Source organism: Labrus bergylta, chromosome 8, assembly GCF_963930695.1.
Source record: "Labrus bergylta chromosome 8, fLabBer1.1, whole genome shotgun sequence".
NCBI classification, from domain to species: domain Eukaryota; kingdom Metazoa; phylum Chordata; class Actinopteri; order Labriformes; family Labridae; genus Labrus; species Labrus bergylta.
Window position 1 is genome coordinate 4,974,030 of NC_089202.1, and position 17,328 is coordinate 4,991,357.

The 17,328-nt window shown below is 38.2% G+C and overlaps 3 protein-coding genes across 5 annotated transcripts; 2 read left to right on the top strand and 1 right to left on the bottom strand.

The window, feature by feature from the left end:
- The first annotated feature begins 3,836 nt into the window (after window positions 1–3,836).
- Window positions 3,837–8,765, top strand: ncoa7a (nuclear receptor coactivator 7a). Of its 2 annotated transcripts, XM_020634583.3 has the most exons (7): window positions 3,837–3,977; window positions 4,837–5,032; window positions 5,889–6,041; window positions 6,173–6,325; window positions 6,438–6,533; window positions 6,797–6,870; window positions 7,091–8,765. In XM_020634583.3, the coding sequence occupies exons 1-7, from the start codon at window positions 3,952–3,954 to the stop codon at window positions 7,227–7,229; spliced, it is 837 nt and encodes a 278-aa protein (XP_020490239.1). In that variant the 5' UTR covers window positions 3,837–3,951; the 3' UTR covers window positions 7,230–8,765. The 2 variants fall into 2 exon arrangements, with proteins under 2 accessions (XP_020490239.1, XP_020490246.2); XM_020634590.3 differs by lacking the exons at window positions 3,837–3,977; window positions 4,837–5,032 and adding an exon at window positions 5,079–5,533.
- Window positions 8,766–11,535: 2,770 nt separating this feature from the next.
- hint3 (histidine triad nucleotide binding protein 3) lies at window positions 11,536–15,569 on the top strand. Its single transcript, XM_020633649.3, has 5 exons — window positions 11,536–11,711; window positions 12,832–12,949; window positions 13,209–13,278; window positions 14,055–14,181; window positions 14,504–15,569. The coding sequence occupies exons 1-5, from the start codon at window positions 11,568–11,570 to the stop codon at window positions 14,549–14,551; spliced, it is 507 nt and encodes a 168-aa protein (XP_020489305.1). The 5' UTR covers window positions 11,536–11,567; the 3' UTR covers window positions 14,552–15,569.
- On the bottom strand, window positions 15,522–17,222 carry si:dkey-29b11.3 (actin-binding Rho-activating protein-like). 2 transcript variants are annotated; one of them, XM_029277533.2, is made up of 3 exons: window positions 17,074–17,222; window positions 16,831–16,902; window positions 15,522–16,680 (listed from the first exon to the last, which is right to left on the bottom strand). In XM_029277533.2, the coding sequence occupies exon 3, from the start codon at window positions 16,667–16,669 to the stop codon at window positions 16,145–16,147; it is 525 nt and encodes a 174-aa protein (XP_029133366.1). In that variant the 5' UTR covers window positions 16,670–16,680; window positions 16,831–16,902; window positions 17,074–17,222; the 3' UTR covers window positions 15,522–16,144. The 2 variants fall into 2 exon arrangements, with proteins under 2 accessions (XP_029133366.1, XP_020489291.1); XM_020633635.3 differs by lacking the exon at window positions 16,831–16,902.
- Window positions 17,223–17,328: the final 106 nt, after the last annotated feature.

Consider the following 17,328-nt stretch of genomic DNA (forward strand, 5'->3'; position numbering starts at 1 on the left):
TTAAGTGCAAGAGCACAGTTTTTCTAAAAGATCATTATCATGTGCTTTGGTCAAGAGAAAATTCTAGAAAGACCCGCTGGTCAGAAAAAGGCAGATTTGGGGATTTGCTCCAAGAGCTTGGCATGTTTTCACAGTCTGGCCCATTGAGAAGATATTTGTTTTTACCCATGTAATCCTAATGACCACAGATTTAAAAAAAAAAACAGACAACATAGTGATTCTGAATGGTTGGTATTGGATATTCATCATTTTTGATCAAGGTCAACATTGCAATCAGGGTTTGTTGCTTTGATTAAATCTCATTAGGAAAGCTGGAGTGTCATGTCCAGCTCAGTGTCTTAGGTTGTTTTTATTTCTATCTTGTATTATTTCCTGTTTTGGGTCACTAACTTCTCTTCTTGTTTCAGATCCTTCACTTCCTGCCCTCATGTGTTTCCCACCTGTGTGATTGTCTGCCCCGCCCTGATTGTTCCCAGCTGCATCTCGTTGTCTTTCCCCTCACCCTAGTATTTAGTCTGAAGCTTCCCTTCCTTCTGTGCCAGTTCGTCTTTGACCCCTGTGAGAAGCGTTCAAGCCTTTTGTTTCCTCTTTGATCACTTTTTTGGATTGTGTCTGCTAAAAGAGTAAAGACTGTTTTTTTTCCCCCCTAATCAAAGACTGCGTTTTGAGTCGTGCTTTTGGGTTTAGTTACCTGTGGTGTGGTTACATGGAGTCTGAGACTAATGCTAATATGTGGAGACTTCAAAGATGGAAGCCTTTCTTGATAGACACAGTGAGATTGAAATCATATAGCTCAATGTCTGGTGTTGTGTAACATCAAAATTCTCCCAATATAATTGCATTATTTGTTAATTACATCTTTAAGACAGAGCACAAGTATTTTTTTATGCACTCAGTCTTTGTATAGTGGCAAAAACAACTGTCAATCACTTCGGCTTTTCCTTTTTATTAAAAAAAAAAACAACAACTTGAGAGCTGCAAGAGAAATAAAAAAAACAAAGAAAGTGAGAAAGATCTTTTTAGAAGCAGTACCACTTTTTTAGTTTAAAATGTTAATTTCAGAGTTGAATAGTTCAAAATCTGGGCAATGTCCCGATTTACTCTTAAGTACGGTGTTGAATGAGATGATCAATACCACTGTCGTGTGTATTATAAAGATGACGATACATTAGCAGCCTGTTCTCATATCTGAAAGCTAATTAAGGTTTTAGATCTTGTTTGTTTAATCTTCAAAAAAGCAAAAGTGTAAAAACAGGATGATGTGAGGAGGACTTCTTCTATGTCGTGTCATGATTTTATGTTATTTAGTTGTTTATTTTTTTTTGTCTATTTCAGGTTTCCTTGTCTTCATTTATCCTGTTTATCCATGTTGCTTGTTTCCTTGTGTGCTTCCTAGATATATCTTTAGTGTTTCCTGTTTTATTTTGTAATTTCTTATTCTCTGTCTTCTAGTGTGTAGTGTGTATTGTTGTTTCTTGAGTTCTGTGTGTCTTTAGTGGTTCTGGATTCAATTTGTAGTTCTTGTGCTCAGTGTTTCTTGTCGTATTTATTTCTTCCTTGTTGTGTTTCTCTCCAGTCCTGATTACCCTCATTGTCCTCACCTGTGTCTTGATGGTCTCACTTGTGTTTGATTACCCCTGTGTCTATTTAGTCTCTGTGTTTCTTCTCCTCTGTGTCAGATCATTGTCCTATGTCGGTCGTCAGTTTACTAGTGTCTCCTTGTGCTTCCTCGTGGCTCCTTGTTTTCTCCTGTTGGATTTTGATAGTAAGTTTTTGTTGTGGACTTTTGATCTTTATTTTAAATAAATCATTTTTGTTAGCTTCTGCTCTTGAGCCCAGTTCCTTGTTTTTTTTTTACCTGAACATGACAGAATGATCTGACCAAAATCATGGAACCAGAAGATTTCTTTTGGTTTTTACTCTGAGCCATCTCCCTGGACGGGAACACGGCTCGCTATTTTTCTGGGTACATGAGGTAGGAGGATATGCAGTGGGGGCTCAAGATGTCCGGAGTCTATATCCTCTAGCTCTCTGGTAGTTTTTCTGCTGGACCTCGCATTGGAGCCAGAAAGCTCCACAGAGCCTCAGCCCCAGCCTTCTACCTTCCCAGGGTTTCAGCCTCCCTGTGTTCCTGTTCCGGCAGAGTCTCGTCAGTCCCCCTGTGCCTGCTGAGAGACTCCAGCCCCCTGTTTCACAGTGGGGCATTCATCCTGGTTCTCAGTTGGCAGTCCGGCTGACTCCTGGTTTCCCCTTGGCTGTCCAGCCAACTCCTGGTTACGCCTCGACAGTCCAGTCGACTCCTGCTCCCTCGTCTGAGGCCCTTTCGACTCCTGCACCCTCGTCTGAGGCACTGCACCATCTTGCCCCTTCATCAGAGGTTCTGTTGACTCCTGCTTCCTGGTCGGAGGTCCTGTGGACTGTGTCCCTGTAGGAGGCCAGGCCTAATCCTCCTGGCCTCCCCCATGAACTGGTCTGCCTGTTTTGTTGGGCTCCTGGCTGCGCCCCTGAATTGGCCTGCCAGTCTGGTCCCCCTTCTAGCTGCCTGCCTGAACTGTCCTGGCTATGTGTCCTGCCTCCAGGCCCTCTGCCTGAAAGGCCGGAATGTTAATTGTCAGTCTATGTCGGTCGTCAGTTTACCAGTGGCTCCTTTTTTTTTTTTTTTTTTTTTTTTTTTCTCCTGTTGGATTTTGATATTAAGTTTTTGTTGTGGACTTTTGATCTTTTATTTAAATAAATTATTTTTCTAGCATCTGCACTTGGGTCCAGTTCCTTGTTTTTTTTGTTTTTTTTTTCCTGAATGTGACACGGTGTGCCAGAAGCCTCTGCTTAAAACCAACACATTCCCTACTGGAATCATAACCTGTAGGTTTGTGCAGATTTAACATGCACGATATGTGTTTATTTGCAGTCTTCAAAGATGCTGGTAAGTGAAATTTCTTTAGCTGAACAGAGCAAAAGTGTTTCTCGTTTTTTTTTTTTTTTGTTTGTTTTGTTTTTTCCAGCTAGGCTTACCTTTTCTTTTTTTTTTTTTTTTAAACTAGCTTCAAATAAGGTGTAACTCACACGAACAAAGTTAATAATGATCATGTCAGACTAATCCCTGAAGTAAACATATTCAAGTGTCATAAACAATAGTTCTCAAAGTGCTCATTCCCCAGAAAGGAATCTATCAAATACTTGAACTGATGATCTGACGATGAAGTATTTAATGCTGTTTTGCATTCAGGTTGACCTTTTTTTTTTTTTTTTTTCTTTTTAAGCTTAATGTTTGGGCTTCTTTTCTTTATTTGATAGGATAGAGTAGGAAATTAAGAGACAGGCCCAGGTCGGACTTACACCGGTGCCCCTCGTTTGGAGGACTATAGCCTCCTGTAATAGGGTGCAGGCCATCAGCACCCATAGGTGGACCTTTTTAAACTACTTTAAAGGTATAATGTAAAAGCAAACTGTAATGCTTTTTTATTTTTTAAATGTTACCTGAAAAACAAACAACCCCCTAACTGGCTGCAAAGTGCACAAAGAGCGGCAGAAAAGTAGACTACAGAAAACAGATGGTTTGGCTCGTTGCAAAGACAATAAAATGGACATGCAGGCATTTATCTCTATATAAAGCCACCTCAGTGGTCACTGAGCCATTGACACAGTGACAGTCTGGCCTGCTGCCAAACTCAAGGACAGGGACACTTGGCAGGTCAGGTTAATGTGTCACAAACTTTCAGGCATCATTGTGTAATCTTTGCGTAAAAAAATGTGCAAGCTATGTAGAGCTTATAGGGAGAAAGGGAGGGTTTATTGTCACAGGGGCTTATCCCAGAGATTGATCCTTGGGTATAAAATGCTGCTGATGGTGGCCACTCAGTGTGGACATGCTTCTCAAGCACTGAGCCTCCAAACCATCTACTCGCTCCTTCTCCTCACAGTTTACCATCAACACCTTCCTCTTCTTCAACCATGGGAGTTGCATACAGTGTCGGAGAGTAAGTGAAACAAATGACTAAGACGTTTTGGATGTTTTTTTTTCCTGGTTCTGAAGATGTTAATGGTATAAAGTTTTAAATGTTTTATTTTGTTGCTTATTTAAGATAGTTTAGGTCATTTCTGAGCTATAGGACCTGCAGTTACCATTTTAATAGGAAACTCTGATCTTAATCTTTATGTGCAAAAGTTTAGGGTAATTAATGGGTCACTAAAAAGTTGTTGCAGTGCAGAATTATAGGTCCAAGAGTTTGGAAATAGCCTAGTGTGATTTTCTGGGTGTGAATGTATATGGCAGAAAGATGGAGAAAAGGGAAGTGAGTGGGCTGGGGGTGCTTTTTGATTGAGGTGAAGTAACCTAACTGGTTTACACTAGTTCGAAACCACACACGGTCTTGGATTTCATCATTGAATTGTCTAAAGTTCCTGATTTGCTCCACATGTCCTCATGACTAATGCCTTACACATTCAGGGCATGCTTCCCTTCATGGCAAGTCATGTTTTGGCACATTTCAACAAATATCCCAGTATTGCATAGTGGCTCTTGATAAGTTTAGATTTTTTTCCTCTTTTTCATGGGAAATGGAGGCCAGGGCAACCATTATTAACATCTTAAAAAATCATCAGGTACATGCTCAGTATAGGTCAAAGATTATCGGATGTATTCCAGTCTAAATGGTGAAACATACAGTCATTTTTTTGTTAAACAGTTACGTCATTGTATTTTCCCTTTAGCCCTTACAAAGTAAATTACAATTCCTTTAGGACATGGCAGGCCCCATGCATCTTAAACAATCTCTCTCTAGTACACAGTATGTTATCTGTAAGTAAAAAGTGCACTTTGTCCTCTTGCTTCAACAGGGTTGATCACCTTTACACCTTCTTTGTGCAGTGGTCTCCTGCATTATACAAGAAGGGGGACAAGAAGCAACCAAAGCCCCGCTATCTCATCAGGGAGAAACATCAGAACCGCTACCTGGTAGTGGAGAAGGAAAAGGTAGCTGTGATCAACAAGCTCCTCAGCAACTCTGCAAACAGCACTGCTAACAACTGGGAGGTATGTATTTGTAAATATTATATGTCTAAAGATTCAACTAAAGCCCTCCTTGGCTGCAGGATAACAAGAAGCACTTCACAATCCAAATATTTTCAGATAGAAATCATAAAATGTCGACTTACAGTAATTGAGGCTGTAAAGTGCTTGGCATTTGTCCCAGACATTGTGGGAAATCTCATTGCCTCCATATATGGACATCCTGCCTGCCAGCATCTAAAACTGTGCTTCACTTTCCTCTTCGAGAGAAAAGAAACTGTTCAGCATTGGAACAAACCAATGAGAAGCCTGTGCACTCAAGTTTCCAACCAATGAAATCTCACAACAAGAAAGTGAAAGGAATCCAGACTGTATAAATGTGAAAGATGCTGGTTAGCTCAGGAAATAGACATGTGGTACTGTGGAGTGTCGCTATTGACAGAGAAATCAGGAGCTATGAAGCTGCTTCCAAAAAATATCAAAGTGCTTTATTTTGCTCGTGACTGTGTGGAGCCATATGTCCAGGTAGGACTACTGTACTGCATGTTTACATGTCAGTTACTTATTTTTAGAACAATGTAATGTACTTTAGAGAAAGGATGTTTATTTATTGTCCTTCCAAAGAAGCTTGTCATCCAGCACTCAAGTTATGAATCCACTTGCTATGTTGCTGTTCCAATGCTCTGTGCTTGTGCAGCCTCCCACTCCTTAGCTTTAATCTTAAAATGTCATGTTTGCACTGCCTTCGAGCCACTGCACCACTAACAGGACATTTTAATGAAAAAAAATAGGACAGCTGAGAAAAGTAACCATTGAGAAAAGGTTTTATATTGTTTGATACATTTTCTGACAGACTTGTTACTTTTTGTTTATTCTTCAGATCGTCAAAGTACAAGAAGCCAAGCGTCGACTGAGTCTGTGTAGCTCTGACGACTCTGAGGCAGAGGAGCCTGAGTACCAGGAAGAAGATGAGGACATCCTCCCTGTGCTGGGAGACCACAGCCAGCTGCTGGATGACCACCAACTGAAGAGAGTAAGTTATATACACACTCATTTTTTGGAAGAAAAAAGCAAGGATGACAATTTTGTGGAGGACAATACCTGTTTTTTTTTTTTTACATGTCAGGTAGACATCATTTGATGAACAACATTTTTTTTCAACAGCTTGCTGCTCAGATGCCAGCAAGGACCCAAGGGTATCCATGGCAGCTGGTCTACAGTACAGCTATCCATGGCAGCAGCCTGAAGACTCTGTACAGGAACATGGCCGGCCTGGACAGCCCTGTGTTGCTTGTCATTAAAGACATGCAGCAAAAGGTTGGCATCTTTATAAACAACACTTTTCTTAAAACAAATGGAGTCAAACTGACACTTTCACGGAATAACTGTTGGTACTCCTTTAATGAAATGCTATCTTACTTCGTCCCAGGTCTTTGGTGCTTTTTCTTCTGATCCATTCAAAGTCAGTAAATACTCCTACGGCACAGGAGAAACCTTCCTGTTCAGCTCCAACCCTGAATTCCAGGTGAGATTTGAATGGTTTTTAATCAGCTATAGTACAGTTATAGAGAGGCTATAAAGGATGAGTGTTCATGTTGACAAGAAGAAGGCTTTTTGTGTTTTCTCATAAAACAGTAGCCGTAAAGTTTGCAAAATATAAAGAAATTCTTACGCTAAAGAAACAAATAAAGAATTTCAGAGAATTTTCAAAAATTATACTTAAACTTTAAGACTTGTGCTCTGAGTTTGATTGCCTTTTTCCAATGATTTTATGTTCTGGATTTTCAGGCGTACAGGTGGAGCGGTGAGAATTCCTACTTTGTGAGCGGGAACCTGGAGTCTCTGCAGATTGGTGGCGGAGGGTACGTTTTTGGTTATTTAAAACTAAACCTATTAAACTTAGACATGCTCATCTGAGGAGAAGGCGGGATATAGGCCTAGCAGTATCATATAGTAATACAAAGCAGGATTGTGATTATACCTGTTAAACTACCTACCTGATAAACATCTGGATTACAATGTCTCTTATATGAGCTTTTAATAGATTGTGCATTGAATTGCTATTTGTTTCCTGTTCTGTAGGGGTGGATTTGGCCTGTGGCTGGATGCTGATCTGTACCATGGTTCAAGCTTCTCCTGTCCCACCTTCCACAATGTGTCTCTGTCATCGCAGGAAGACTTCATTGTACAAGACCTCGAAGTTTGGACTGTTCAGAACTGATAGAGAACATCTAAAACGACAAGATAAAACAAAGTAAAACTTAAAGAATTGTCTGGAGTAACAGAACTTCTAGACTAAAAGGCTGTATGCGTGGTTCAGCCATGGCCTGATGGAGCAGCTGCTGTAAAGTGCACCTGGCTCAGACTCAGGCCTGGTCTGGTTCACGGCCTGGGCTTCATGTTCAGTTTTGGGGTGATCTGTCCCTGTTAAAATCCATGTGGCGGGATTAAAATCTGCAGATCTGGGTCCTCTAACTGCAAACTTCCAGCCAGTCACCACTATCCCAATGCTTGGCCAAGTTAGTAACATGGGATCTAAAGCGTAAAGGCTTCCATGGCTCATCTTTGTTATAGAGAGCATTATAATACAAAAGTCAGAGTAACACTGTTGGATTAAAAGTTTGTTACGATAAGCACATAAGAAAAGTAAGAATTGTTTTTTCTTCCTTTCAAAAAACAATGTGAAACATTTGGCACATATAAATAGTGTTTACAGAACGTGTGTGTGCGTAGTCCTACTTGTTTAATGGCCTAAAGCAGGGGTGTCCAAAGTGCGGCCCGAGGGCTATTTGCTTGAGGGGATATTTTGAGGCCCGTGACTTCAAATGAAGAATCAAAAGATTTTGATGACCTAAGCTAAATGCTGAAAGCTTTTCCAAAAAAATGAACCACGTTACAGGCTTGATTCTGAGAAAAAAACAAATAAAGTAGAACGAAGAAATCAAAATATTTGATTTGCTATTATTAAAGGGTTTATTAAGAGAGCCTTTTGATTCTGATCTACAAAGCCTTACTATGTTTTCAACTATATTTTAAAAAACAAAACCTGTGGCCCACGAGCGATTCTAGCACGACAATTTTGGCCTGCAAGAAAAAAGTTTGGACACCACTGGCCTAAAGGATTATGAAGCATACTTGGCACATTGGCACTTGGCTTTTCATATCCTCAAGACAAAAGAATAAAATAGGTAATTTTTGGTTTGAACACTGGAACATGATAGGACCCACGTCTGAACTCTGAATGCACTTCTTTTTTTTTTTTTTTTTTTTCTAAATGATGTATGTTTTGACTGTTCTCCATATGAATACTAAAGCTAAAAATGAAGAACAAGGAAACTGGCTTGAAAATAGAAGCATAGAATTGGCCTACTAAAACTTTTTATCAGTGATGCGTGAAGTTTGTGGAGGAAGGTACCTCAACCGTTAACTGTAACTTCTTTTTTTTTTTTTTTTTTGGAAGTGACACACCTGCCTTATTTGCATGAATTTGAAATGTTTTATGAGATCATTTTAAGTTAAACATAAAAATTTATTTGAAGAATATTTAAATAGGAAAGCAAAAGAAATAGATATTTTCCCTGTTTGTATGCTGTTTTTTGTATCTCATTTCTCCAAGTTTGAGTCTGTCAGGCAGTGCTGGTGCTGCTGATATTGTGTTGTGGAACCACATTAAAATGTTGTCTTTCCTGGTGAAATACAAGCTTTATGTAACTGTGAATAAAATTCAAAAACAAAATATCACCTTTTCACAAAGGAAGCTGTTTGTTCAGTTTTGTTCTTGTAAGCATTAAAAGACTTCAAAGTATAAATATGAGCAGTCACATTTGTATTTTCCACTGTAATGGTGTGAAAGGCATATGGAAGAAAATGAGAAGTATGACAGAAGACATTTTCTTATATGTATTAATATGTATTACAAAGAGTCACAAAAGAGTACACTAAGACGCAATTAGAAAATCCCTGAAAACAGCAGAGCAAGGCATCTCTCTCAATTAAAGCATGTTTTTTGTTGGGCTACAAAACAACTGCATACCATACAGAAACTGAGTCTGTTAAACGGCCAGCACCCAGTCGTCAACTTACAACCTGATAATCAGTATTGATTTTACAACCAGCACAACCATGAAGACATTGGAATGGGTGGATAGCTAAGGCGAGGCAAGTTTATTTATATATCACATTTCAGTAACAAGGCAATTCAAAGTGCTTCACACAAAACATCAAAAGCTTCATGACAGAGGAAAAAAGAAACATTCAAATAGAAAATCCCTTTTTACTGCATTTTTGCTACCTTCAGATCCCAGATTTGAAGGACTCGCGTGAGATTTTCCCTGAATCCTGAAAACGTCTTGACAGGATGCATATTTTTACGGTTGTATGCAGAATCCAGAAAATCCAATGCTTAGAATTTAACAATAGAAGAAAATCCAATATTTAGGATTTTAATCCAATATTGAGGATTAATGTAAGATTAAGGCTTAAATGTTACTTCAGAAACATTCAACAAATGAATTGAAATAAATAAAATTAAAATATAAAAAGAGTTACATAATAACAATAAAAGTTACAGTGCAGAGTAATAGTAATAAAATGAAAAATAAAAAGCCTAAAAGTTACAGTGCAGAGTTGAAAATCTTATTAAAACTGTTTAATGTAAGGCAGCTGTAAACAGGTGAGTCTTTAACCTCAATTTTTAAGAGCTGAGAGTTTCAGCTGACCTGCAGTTTTCTGAGAGTTTGTCACAGATGTAGGGAGAATAGAAACTGAATGTGTGTTAAAGAGCTGATAAGTGCATGCAGTTGCTAAAAGATCAAAAGGCCCCAAGGCTTAGAGCCAATATTTGATATGACAGCTCTTATCAGAACGTTTCAGGGCTAAGTTGCCCTTACAATGTTATTCTTGTTTATTCAATGTTTAGAGCTTGATCTGCATGGGAAGAGAATTAGGCCATAAAAGATGGCAATAGAACAGGTACGATTTTTCAGATGTTTATTCTACTATAGGCCTACAGAATAATCATAATCGCTTAAGTTAAGACTAATCCTGTGAGCGTTCGAATAGCCTAATAATAATAATAATAATAATAATAATAATAATAGTAATTGTCAATAAAGACCAACAGTTCTTGCTAGAGATATCTTAAGCTAAAACAAAGTCATTTATGGCTAAAAGTGCCATTCAAAGACCTATTAACCATTGTTAAAATACTGAATTGGAAGTTTTATTACATTATGTTTACATTACATTTATTACGGTTATGTCTAATTAATTAAATGTTCTTATAAAATTGGCTACCCTATGTCTGACAAAATGAGGGAACCTAATGTTTACGTAAAGCAGGCTGCCCTGATGATATTGAATTCAATAGAATATATGTAGCGGTTGTTTACAGTCTATGGTTGTGACGTTTACCGGAATTGAAGTCAAGCGTCACTTCCGGCTCGCCAGAGTGAAAACAAGCCCTGAGAATGTGTCGGAAGTAGATTAGAAAACACTGGAAGCAGTGAGATTAAACGCGTATCTTTTTGTACTTCAGACTATTTTAAAAACACAATTTAGTATCGGGTTTTCATTTTCAAATGACGAAGGAGGGTAAAAGAAGAGCTGTGTGTAGTTGGACTGAAACTAGAGAGTATTAAAGTGATCGCTCAGTGACAGAAGAAGTCTTAACAGATTCTTCACACATTCACTAATGTATTAACAACGTTTCAACTATCACATCACATAAATATGTTGGTGAAAATGTCTCTAAATGAAGAAACACTACACCAAATCCTCTTACTGAAAAATAAATGTCAAAATAAAAAGTGCTCTAGCTCGATAACACCTCGTCTCGCCCCACTCATCATTATTTACGTCTGTAACCTCTCCATTACAGCTATGAACACTGTTAGAAACTATGACAGATAAATGTTATTTAAAAATAAAGATCCCTCTCAGGTAACACGGTTATTAATGACTCATCAGGTGTTTAAAGTCAGTTTCCTCTGATGACTCGTTTGAGCAGTTTGACGGAGAGAGATTGAACACTCACGTACATGGTTCATTTTATACCGTTATGATGTCGATCTCTGTTCAGAAATGTCATATTTTAAATGTTTACATCACTGGTCATCAGATTTATGCTCATACTTGCAGTTTTAAAGTAATGACCGACCCAACTTGTCCATTAACCGCCATTCATTCAGGTGAAATGATTTCACCTAGAAAGCGGCGGGGCCGGCATGGTTGCCCTCATGAATGGGTTACAGACCATAATATTTAATATTAATATTTATATAAACAGTATATATAACAGTAATATTATATATAATAATTATATTATAATATAAATATATAATCATATAAATAATAATAATATATTATAATAATTATATTGTATAACAGTCATATTTACAGTCTATGGTTACAGAATATGGAGTTAGTTGAACTACATCGCTCTCTGGTGGCTATTTTCTCACATTAGACTTGCAATAGATCGACAATCTTTTAGTTTCCCCTTGACAGCTCGATGATCTCTGAGATCTATTGAGCAGGTCTTGCAGGCCAACAGTCAACAATGGCCGGCGTCGAGGCTAACGTTACACAACCTGCCCAGGTGGAAATCTCCAAAACGGGCAGTGTGCCAACCGAAGGCTATGAGAAGAAATGTATTTTCTGCAGGATTGTAAACAATGAACTGGGAACAGAGCTTCTTCACTGTGTGAGACTATTGGAAAAGATTAAAAACTGTTGAGAGCGAAGCTAGCACCCGTTAGCCTGTTGCTAATCAGCTGTTTAGATTGATCTGTGTGACAAAACCATAGACTGTAAAAATGACAAAACCATAGACTGTAAAAATGACAAAACCATAGACTGTAAAAATGACAAAACCATAGACTGTAAAAATGACAAAACCCGGATTATTAGAGAAATTAAAATCAAATATGTAAACTCTCGCATTCACAGGCTATACATATTGTAGTTTCACATGCTGGCCTCACCTTGTTGTGTTTGTTTATGTATTCACTGTTAGATCTGTTTTCTATGTTGGTCCTGAATACTAATCTCTAATATTTAATAATCTTTTTTTAATACTACGGACCCTGACAAATTCACCTTGTTCAATCTACCTGAAACACTCTCCAGTTGTAAATTACAGTCTGTAAACCACAGATGTTAATATAAATAACTAAAACTCACATGAAGTTAATATGTAAGTCACTGAAGTCACCATTTTAGCATAAACCCTTTTAAATGAGTAGCCTACTCCTCAAGCTTTTTTATTTTCTTTATTTGAATTTGTTTATCACTTTAATGATCACCTCAATTACTTAAATAGCACTTTTAATTTAATGTTTGCACTGCCTGTTATTTAATGTCTGTTTTTGATAACTCTGAACTATCTGCTTTTTTAAACATTGCTGTTCATATATAAACAACACAACTTCAGAAGGTCAACACTTTTTTATTTTTTATATTCAGGTCTAATTACAGATTTTTTTCCTCAACTGTTTAAAGGTTCTTGTTTAAATTACACATATATTTTTATCCCTGCACGGGTTATGTACATTTCTTGTATAAGTCTATTTTTAATTGCACAGTTTAAGTTTGATTCATCTAGAGGTATTCTTTAAATCTTTTTATCAAGTTAATATATATGTATGGGAGGGGGGCGTTGGTTTTGCGGCTTTTTTTGCGGCTTGATTTGTGACAAATGTTTCATGTCATGTACGTCTTTGTAACCTGCTACTGGATGCTTTGAATTTCTCTCGGGATCAATAAAGTATCTATCTATCTATCTATCTATCTATCTATTAAGTCTTTTCCTCTCTTTGCAACAGGATGAGGAAATCTCATGTTTCAGAGACATCAAACCTGGAGCCCCTCACCATTACTTGGTCGTCCCATCCAAGCATGTTGGAAACTGTAAATCTCTCAGTAAAGAACATGTGCCTTTGGGTAAGGATTGTCTTGTTACTAACAAGGTTGAACTTAGAAGAAAAAAAAATACTTCATGATGATTTCCTCTTTATGTGGGAAGACAGTTTGAATGTTTTCCCTTTACTTACAGTATGCAGTTGACTGGAATTTAAGTTGGACTAAGTAAATATGAAGCGCGCTGTAAAATATAAAGCACATCTTGTTCAACTTTGAGTGAATTCAAATTTTTAATGGAAAATTGTGTCTTTAAAAATGATGTTTTTGTTTTCCCTCACAGTAAAGCGGATGGTGGAGACAGGGAAAGAGATCCTCCAGAAAAACAACGTAACAGACCTCAGCGATGTCAGGTGGGTAATGCATGTAAATGGTAAATGGACTTGAGCTTATTTAGCGCTTTTCTAGTCTTCCGACTACTCAAAGCACTTTTACACCACATGTCACACCCACCCATTCACACCCTTTCACACACTGATGGTAGTGATGATCGCTATGTAGTATCATCCATCAGAAGTAACTAATCCCATTCATACACCACCACTGAAGCAGTGGGAGCAATTCGGGGTTAAGTGCCCAAGGACACATTGGACATGTTGCTCAGCTGGGGAGAGAGGCGACGACTCTACCAACTGAGCCACAGCCGCCCTTATGTAAGGGTGACAGTTTACTACGAACATCTTCACTCTAACAGCTAATGTCCCTTAAAGTTATTCAGCACAGGTCAAGGATCAGCTTGATTTTTACTGTTTACACATAGTGACTGATACATTACTTTGAGGTATACTGCCTCTCTGTTGAAAATCAATAATCAACACAATACCTGTTTAGACAGAATCCTAGCAAATAATCCCTACCCATGGCAGGGCAATGGCAAACATTCTTGTCACCGCAGTATCTACTCAAATTAAGAGTAAACAAAGAACTGTATTTACCAAGTCAACAGCAGTTCTTGATCTAATGTACGTTATGTTACAGATAATATCTTGTCTGTATATCAGTTGTGTAACTCATTCACTTATTTAGCTTTTGTAACATGTCTCCTGCTGTGATGTTGAAACAATCAGTGGAATCTTTTTCTTTCAAGCAGTAAGAAACATTTTTTTGTTTCTTGTCTTCATGTCTGCAGGTTTGGTTTTCATTGGCCCCCATTTTGTTCTGTCACACACCTACACCTCCACGTCCTGGCACCTGCCAGTCAAATGGGCTTCATGTCCCGCCTCTTCTACAGGCTCAACTCCTATTGGTTTATCACGGTAAGCACTCTCTCCAGTATGTATTTAAATGCTACAGTGGTACATAGGTTAAGATGAGGAAACGTTCAATGAAGTGCAAATGGTTCATTTACTAAGTATCAAAGTATTCTTGTGTGTAAAAACTAAATGATTGATTAATAAAAGCCGACATTTTGCACTGTAGATCTGTAAAGATAACACATGCATCTTATTTCGCTCAGTTTTTCTCTTGTTGACTGTAACCATGACACTGTCATTTTGTTTATCCTAGTGGAAAAAAAGGCCTGGCAGTACTGCTGCTAGTCTAACTTTTGTTGTTTCCTTATCTGTTCATCTCTTGCAGGCAGAGCAGCTAATTGAGCTCCTCAACTCTAAAGGAGAGAGCAACTGATGAAGTGCTCTGGAAACAGTCGTTATACTACCTGACTGCTTTCCGAGGGACGACAACATCTCACTTCTAGCAGATGTCATTTTTGACAGTAGTCATTAGTTGCTGTCTATTTTGCTGTGGCCGATGACAGTATTTTAAACCAGTGACATGATTGTAATGATGGATTACTTAGTTTTCCTCTTTGGTATCAAAATGTTTCAAATTAAATTTTCACAAATGAAAATTCAACTTTCTTCAACTTTCCTCTTTTACAGAAGAGGTGAATTTAATCTCCATGCATTCGTTTAAAATGTATGCATGAACAAAATGGACCAAGTACTAAAGCATACAGTGAGTCTCAGGTCTATTAATATCCAGATAAGATATGGAAGGTTTTTTTTTTTTTTTTACTTAAAGGTGATTCTCGAAGAACAATAGATGTTTCAATATTACTTTTAACATCAGTTCGAAGCCAAACACACCAGAATAACTGACAAATGATTTGAACTGTTTACATGCAGGGATGCCTTGATGTTTTGCAGCTTTGAGGTCCTGCATGTAGAGCTGAAATTGTATCGAACAGTCGTAAGAAAAAGCAGTTTGATATCGTAATATATTGATAGCCTATGTGTACTCTGACTTCCTCAACTACTGCATGTTCGGTCTTCTTACTGAAGGGAATTTTGTGTCATAGCTGAGATCACTAACACTCAAAGCACAGAGAAACCTCATCCTTCATTATTAATGCGGCTCCTTTACAGCAGAAGCAACTACATCATCCTCTGAAGAAAGTAATGATGCTTGATGTTTCTAACAAGCACTGAAACATAGTGGTGTATAGGCTGATGTATGTTAATGTATTATGTGAAAATGGTTAATGTGAACTGACTGGTAAGCGTATTAAGAATAACTATAGTATTCAATGCTATGCTTTATGTATAAAGGAATGTAAACAGAGAAGACCCTACTTAATGTACTGTAAAAAAGTGTATTCACTTTATAAATGAGTTTTATTACAATAAATAATGTATTGCTGCTTCTCAGTGTCTTTCCATTGAAGTGACATATCAGTTTACACGGTCTCATCGTCATTAGTTAAACTACACGAGGCAGTGCTTACTGTTAACAAAGAACCTTACCTTACCTCTTTATTATCATACCATAAGCAGCACTTTCACACTCATCATTCTACTTCTACCTTTCGGCTAAAAAGGTCATTATAATGCATGGCAATGTTTTTTGGCAGTAGAGATTATGGCGTTTTGATATCAGTGCATAGTAGAAGATGGGAGTTTTGGCTCCATAAAAACAGCATTTTCAGTGTATACTTCTAATCTCAGTGTGGTACAGTTTCAAACTGTATACAGGTTGGCTACATGCTATGAAGCACCATGTTGTTTCCTTGGGTCAGGCTGACTTAATTTCAGCAGCTCACTCATCTACTTGATCTACAATTAAAATATATTTGCATGCCCTTTAACCTCTCTTACAAATGTTTTTCTTCACATATCAACATGCTGATAACTTCTGTGATTGCTGAAAATTGTGGCTCATTATTATTTTGAGGTAGCTCTGTACTGCATGCAACTTCAACGCTGTTTTCCAAGTTCTTGATCACTGCAACAGAGTTATAACTGTGTGCTCATCCTTCCCCTGCCACAGCATCTCCCCCTCAAAGTCAACCAACCCTTGTTTCCTTGCTCGTAGAAGAATCCCAACCAGTTTATTAGAGATGGTCACATAATGCTCAAACAGTTTCCCAAATTCAACAGCGATCACTTTCCCATCCAGATCTCCATCTCTGTGCTCTCCAATGTCCCTTATAACCTCGCACAGCTCCTGAACTTCTCTGTAAATGCGTGTGTGAGCATCCTTTCCCCGCTGCTCTGTCATGGATCCCTGCAGGGGCTTCCCATAGTCATCCTGGCCTCTTTGAGGGACCACCACACTGGGCGTGGAGTTGTTGCTGAAGGGGTTGTGCTTCTGGTACTCCTGGTGCTCATGGGACCACTTCTGCCAGTTCTCCTTCAGGCCTTTCACAGAGACGATGGATGCTGAAGTGTCATCTCTTACTTGTGCAAGAGCCGGGACGTCATCATCAGTTTCCAGGACATCAGAGCGCTGGCTGTTTGTCTCCATAACTGATTGTGCTGTGGGGGAAATTACAAAGCTTTAATCAGTTATTCTGCAAGAAGGGATACAACGCACTCACTGAAGAATAGATCTCTATCTTTTTAATGCTTCGTAATAAAAATACATGAGGTTTGGATTTTAATATGAATATTCTTGATCTAACTTACTCTTGTTTGGATCTGCAAATGAACCTTGGATGGCTTAGAGTTCAGCATTGCTTAACAGGATTTACCCACAGTCTAAACAAAATAATTTCATTGACATTGAAGAAAATAAAGGAAACAGGGTAAAATATTATTATACTACATTATTATAAGTTCATTATCAAAACAAGTTAGATTTGTAAAAACAGAACTACAGAGACAGCCAGAAGTTGCGAGCTAACAATGGTCAAACAGGATCAAACTTACATGACACAGACTGAATCGGACCTCTCTTCCCTCGACATTACATGTCATTGCATCCAAAGTGCATAGAAACCATTATGACAATTTACAACTTAACAATAAAGCAGCAGTGCTGACTGCAGCTGAAGTGCGGGTGCATTTCTGTCCCGAAACAAAACCACTGTGATGGACACCTGAGACAGCCAGTGGCATGTTAGAGGAGATCCAAGCAGCCAATCAGAGAGGCTGAAGGTGTCACTGAAGTAAAGCAGATTACAG